The 4,497-nt window shown below is 42.7% G+C and overlaps 1 protein-coding gene across 1 annotated transcript in view; it reads left to right on the forward strand.

Moving 5' to 3' along the window:
- Positions 1 to 3,741: 3,741 nt before the first annotated feature.
- The window catches only part of LOC104993399 (olfactory receptor 2M3-like), a 1,460-nt gene continuing 704 nt past the window's right edge, over positions 3,742 to 4,497 (forward strand). Inside the window, exon 1 of the mRNA XM_010846636.1 lies at positions 3,742 to 4,281. Coding sequence (XP_010844938.1) covers positions 3,742 to 4,281 — 540 coding nt within the window. The remainder of the gene's footprint in view (positions 4,282 to 4,497) is intronic.

The raw sequence follows: 4,497 nt of genomic DNA on the forward strand, positions 1-4,497 counted from the left end.
AGACAGCTATGAGGTACCATTTCACACCAGTCAGAATGGCTGCGATCCAAAATTCTACAAATAATAAATGCTGGAGAGGGTGTGGAGAAAAGGGAACCCTGATCAATCTTTTTAAAGTAAAATAATCTCTAACCAAACTTCTGAATCAGGAATGTCTTTTCAAGGATCTAAAATCCATCTCTTTGAAATGTAATCATCAAGGAAGATAGAATCCTTACTTACTGAGTTGGACACAACTGAAGCAGCTGAATGAATTGCCGGGAGAAATATCAATAACCTCAGATATGCAGATGACTGTGATCTGAATGATGAATCATCATGTCCCCTACCCACCACCTCCCAGCTAGAAACTGTTTCTATGAGGGGTTTTGTTTTTGTTTTTAGATTCTATATATAAGTGAGATCACGGAGTATTTGTCTTTCTCTGTCTGATTTATCTCACTTAGCAGAACGCTTTCAAAATTCATCTGTATTGTTGCACATGGCAGGATTTCTTATTTTTTAATGGATGAACTGTAACCCATTGTATATACCCATACTTTTTCTTTTTTTTTCTTCCTTTTTTTCCAGCATTTTTAGAACCTTCTTTATGGTGAGTGTTCTTTTTTCCTCCCAGTTTTAGTGAGATATAACTGACATGTAGCACTGTATAAGTTTCAAGTGTACAGCATGAGGATTTGATGTAAATATACTATGAGATTATCACAAAATTTAATTAACTTTACTTATCATCTCATATAAATACAAATTTTTTTTCCTTGTATGAGAACTCTTAGAACTCTCTCTTAACAGTTTTCATATTACAATGCAGCAATGTGATATTCACATTTATAGCTGCTGAGAGATTGAATACACAGACAATGGGCCATATATAAAAAAAGAACTCTGACCCACAAACTGCAAGAACTTGCCAAGGAACTCAACCCTCTTGTCAATCATAAACAGTCCAGCCAGGAAGGCAGTCTTGTAGAAGATAGAGTGTTCACTTGGGTAACAATATAGGAAGCTTAACAATCACTTCTGTAACAATAGGCCCCAAATGTCTAAGGCTCGATTAATAACTGACAACTTCCCTAATTTTTTGCCCCACTTCCAAGTTAAGGCCAACCAAAAAAAGCCAAATATGTACCCTACCAATATGGTGCTCTTGATGAGTCTGCCAACAGATTCACCACACCGATATTCTCTAATCAGGGCACATGTGGAGCTTCTCTTTTTCTAAAGCTTTCCCACTCCTCTGCCTGCCTTTGTGTCTCTGCCAAAATGCAAGTAACAGTGGCTGACCCTTTTGCTATCGAAAGCTCTGAAGAAAGACCCTTTGCTTCCCTCATGTGGCTGCTCTTTGTTTCATTGCATAGTGCACAAATATAGCTTCTTGAATGGAAACAAAAACCAACAATCAAGTCCATAAAGGTATAGGACGTCACTTGAGTACAAGTTTCATAGGTTAACTGACCAGGGACCACTTCATCATCCATGACCAAACTTCTGGAATGCAGCTAGATATTCACTCTGATACTCAGTGGTGATCACATTCTCTCCTAGCTCCCATGGGTGAAGTGAGGGTTAATGGTCCTGAGGGAAGCGTAGGTGGACGTGTCAAGGGATGGGTCCTTCCTTTGCTTAGAAGGGAGTCTGGGGTGCTTTTCAGAGCCAGGGCTATGGGGAATGAACTTTATCCTGAGGCCATGTCATTAATTTTGGCTTCTTCTTTGAGGTGGAGGTTCTATCTATTCCCTGGGGTCATTATGAGCTCAGTTGGGTCTCCCAGGATATCTGCTCTGCAACTAGAGATAGAAACCTGGGACATGAGCTTATCGATTTTGTAAGAAGCAGAAGAACATCTTGGATGGTTAGTTCTACAAATTTTTATTTGGAGCCATAGAGTTGGAGGAGAGTCTGTGAGGGGATTTCTCAGGTCACCACTAGCTCATGCATTGCCCTGAGGACTAAATCTTCGCATATTGTTTGGGTTTAACTTGTTTCTGTTGAGATTTATAGGTCAGAGTGAAAGATGAACTGTGGGGAAAGGAATAGGGGTAGTAGGTGCTGAAGCAGGTGAGGGAAGACCTGACAGATAAGGGACAGAAAGTGACTGAGAAATGTGTAGTTTCACTTCAGGCTTCAGATTATAGTGTCAGGCTGGACACAGAGATACTTCCTTGCTGTCAAGTGACAAGTGTTATCAGCATCAGAGACCAAAATATGATAATCTTAGTTTTCTTGGGGAAAATTTTTATCATTGATCATCTGTTCTCCAGCCTCTGAACTGAGACAAAGTGGGCAGACAGATCTGTTGTGCCTCTGCCACACATGTGTCTGCATCACCGCAGTGTCCCTGCCTGTGCTGATCATGGAATCTACCTACCCGAGCTTACACTGGCTCCCTTGGCTGGCTGTGCTTAGTTGCACAGTCATCTCCCACTCTTTGTGACCCCATGGACTGCAGCCTGCCAGGCTTCTCTGTGCATAGGGATTCTCCAGGTAAGAATACTGGAGTGGGTTGTCAGGCACTCATCCAGGAGATCTTCCTGACCCAGGGTTCAAACCCAAGTCTCCTGCATTGCAGGCAAATTCTTTATCATGTGAGCCACCAGGGGCTGGCATGATTGTGCAATTCACTATGTCCTGGGATTTCTCTCCCACTGCCACAATTTTCTGACTCTAGAAATATAACAAAAACTAAATCTCCTCCCTACCCTGAAAACCTCTCCAAAAAGGTATAAGAGAAAGAAAACAGCTTTAGTTTTGAATAAACATTAAACCAGAATATGATGTGCATTATTGGTGATCTGCTAAGTGAATGCAAAGACAGAAGAATATCACTCTTTTCTACATCCAGGCAAGGATAATCCATTATATTCATGCTCTCAGGATAAACAGTAACCAGTTCTCAAATAAGAGACTTGACAGCACCATTTGGCACACAGAGTTCATTCTAGATTCACCTGGTAATTGGAGTGACTGTGTTGGTTAAGTGGCTTTATTCAAAGGAAAATAAACTTTTCTCATTCTACGACAAGAGAGAATTCTGCCACTTGGAGCAAGGTGCCTGCTGAAGTTAGGGTCCTGCCCTCCTACAGAGCTGGGGGAGTAGGGGCTCTATCTTCCTAGATGATTGCAATGAAAAGATATGGAGCTCAATTTTTTTAAATTAATTAATTTATTTTAATTGGAGGCTCAAGTTTTTGATAAAGACACTACTGGGTCTGAAAGCTGGCTAGAAGGTTATTTCACTTTTAAACTGTTTGTGTACATTTCAGAGTCAAATAACTTACACATTTCTCTAAAGTAAATGCTCTAAGAAAATGGGGGAAGGGAAAATTAAAGCCTTATATTTTTAATAGCATTTATTCTTACATCTGTTATACACTTTTCCTCCTCCTACTCTCTATTGAAAACTCCAATACTCTCATAGTCTTAAATCTGTATCCACTTTTCCTAAACCTATAGCTATTTATCCTAAAACCCCTTCTCTCTCTCCCTTTGCATTATTTAGGCCCCTTTCTCTGGGGGCGTACTGACTAGTTTTCTAGACAAATAAGGATCAAATCTTGTTTGGTAACCATCAAGGACAAATGAGAGGAAAAGGATTTCATTGCAGAGGGAAAGGACAGGGATAAGACAGAGAGCTGGCTACTGTCCTCTAGAAGATACAGGAGACAGTATACGTATATGATGGAGATGCCAGGTAAGTTGTTTTGATGTTTACTCATTTATTTTTCCCTCAGGGTCAAGGCCATGGACATCTGGAACCACACCTCGCTATCAGACTTTATCCTTTTGGGTCTGTTCAGCTATTCACCATATGACTTCTTCCTATTTTCCCTTGTCCTTCTGGCCTCTGCTGCAGCCCTGGCCGGCAACATCCTCTTCCTCCTGCTCACCCAGGCTGACAGGCGCCTGCACACTCCCATGTACTTTTTTCTTAGTCAGGTCTCCATCATGGACCTGACCATAATGGGTGCAGTGGTGCCCAAGATGGCAGCCAACTTCCTCTCGGGAAGTAAGTTCATCTCTCGGGGTGGCTGTGCCACTCAGGTCTTCTTAGTGGTCATGGTAGGAGGAGCTGAGTGCTTCCTCCTGGCAGTCATGGCCTATGACAGGTATGTGGCCGTGTGTCACCCTCTGAGGTACCCTGTGCTCATGAACTGGAAGGCCTGCTGTCTGATGTCCTTGGCATCCTGGATGGTTGGAGTGACTGACAGTGTGATTGATGTAGGGATGGTCTTCAGCTTCCCCTACTGTGGCTCTCTCCAGGTGGACCACTTCTTTTGTGAGGTCCCCGTTCTGCTGCGTCTCTCTTGTGCAGACACATCCCTCTTTGAGGACCTCATCTATGCTTGCTGCGTGATCATGCTGCTGCTGCCCCTGGGGGTCGTTGTGGCTTCCTATGCCCAGATCCTCATGGCTGTTATTAGCATGACGTCCACTGAGGGGAAACAGAAGGCTCTGTCCACGTGCTCCTCCCACCTCGCTGTGGTGGGTCTTTACTAT

This window comes from Bison bison, unplaced genomic scaffold (genome assembly GCF_000754665.1).
Source record: "Bison bison bison isolate TAMUID 2011002044 unplaced genomic scaffold, Bison_UMD1.0 scf7180017864238, whole genome shotgun sequence".
NCBI classification, from domain to species: domain Eukaryota; kingdom Metazoa; phylum Chordata; class Mammalia; order Artiodactyla; family Bovidae; genus Bison; species Bison bison.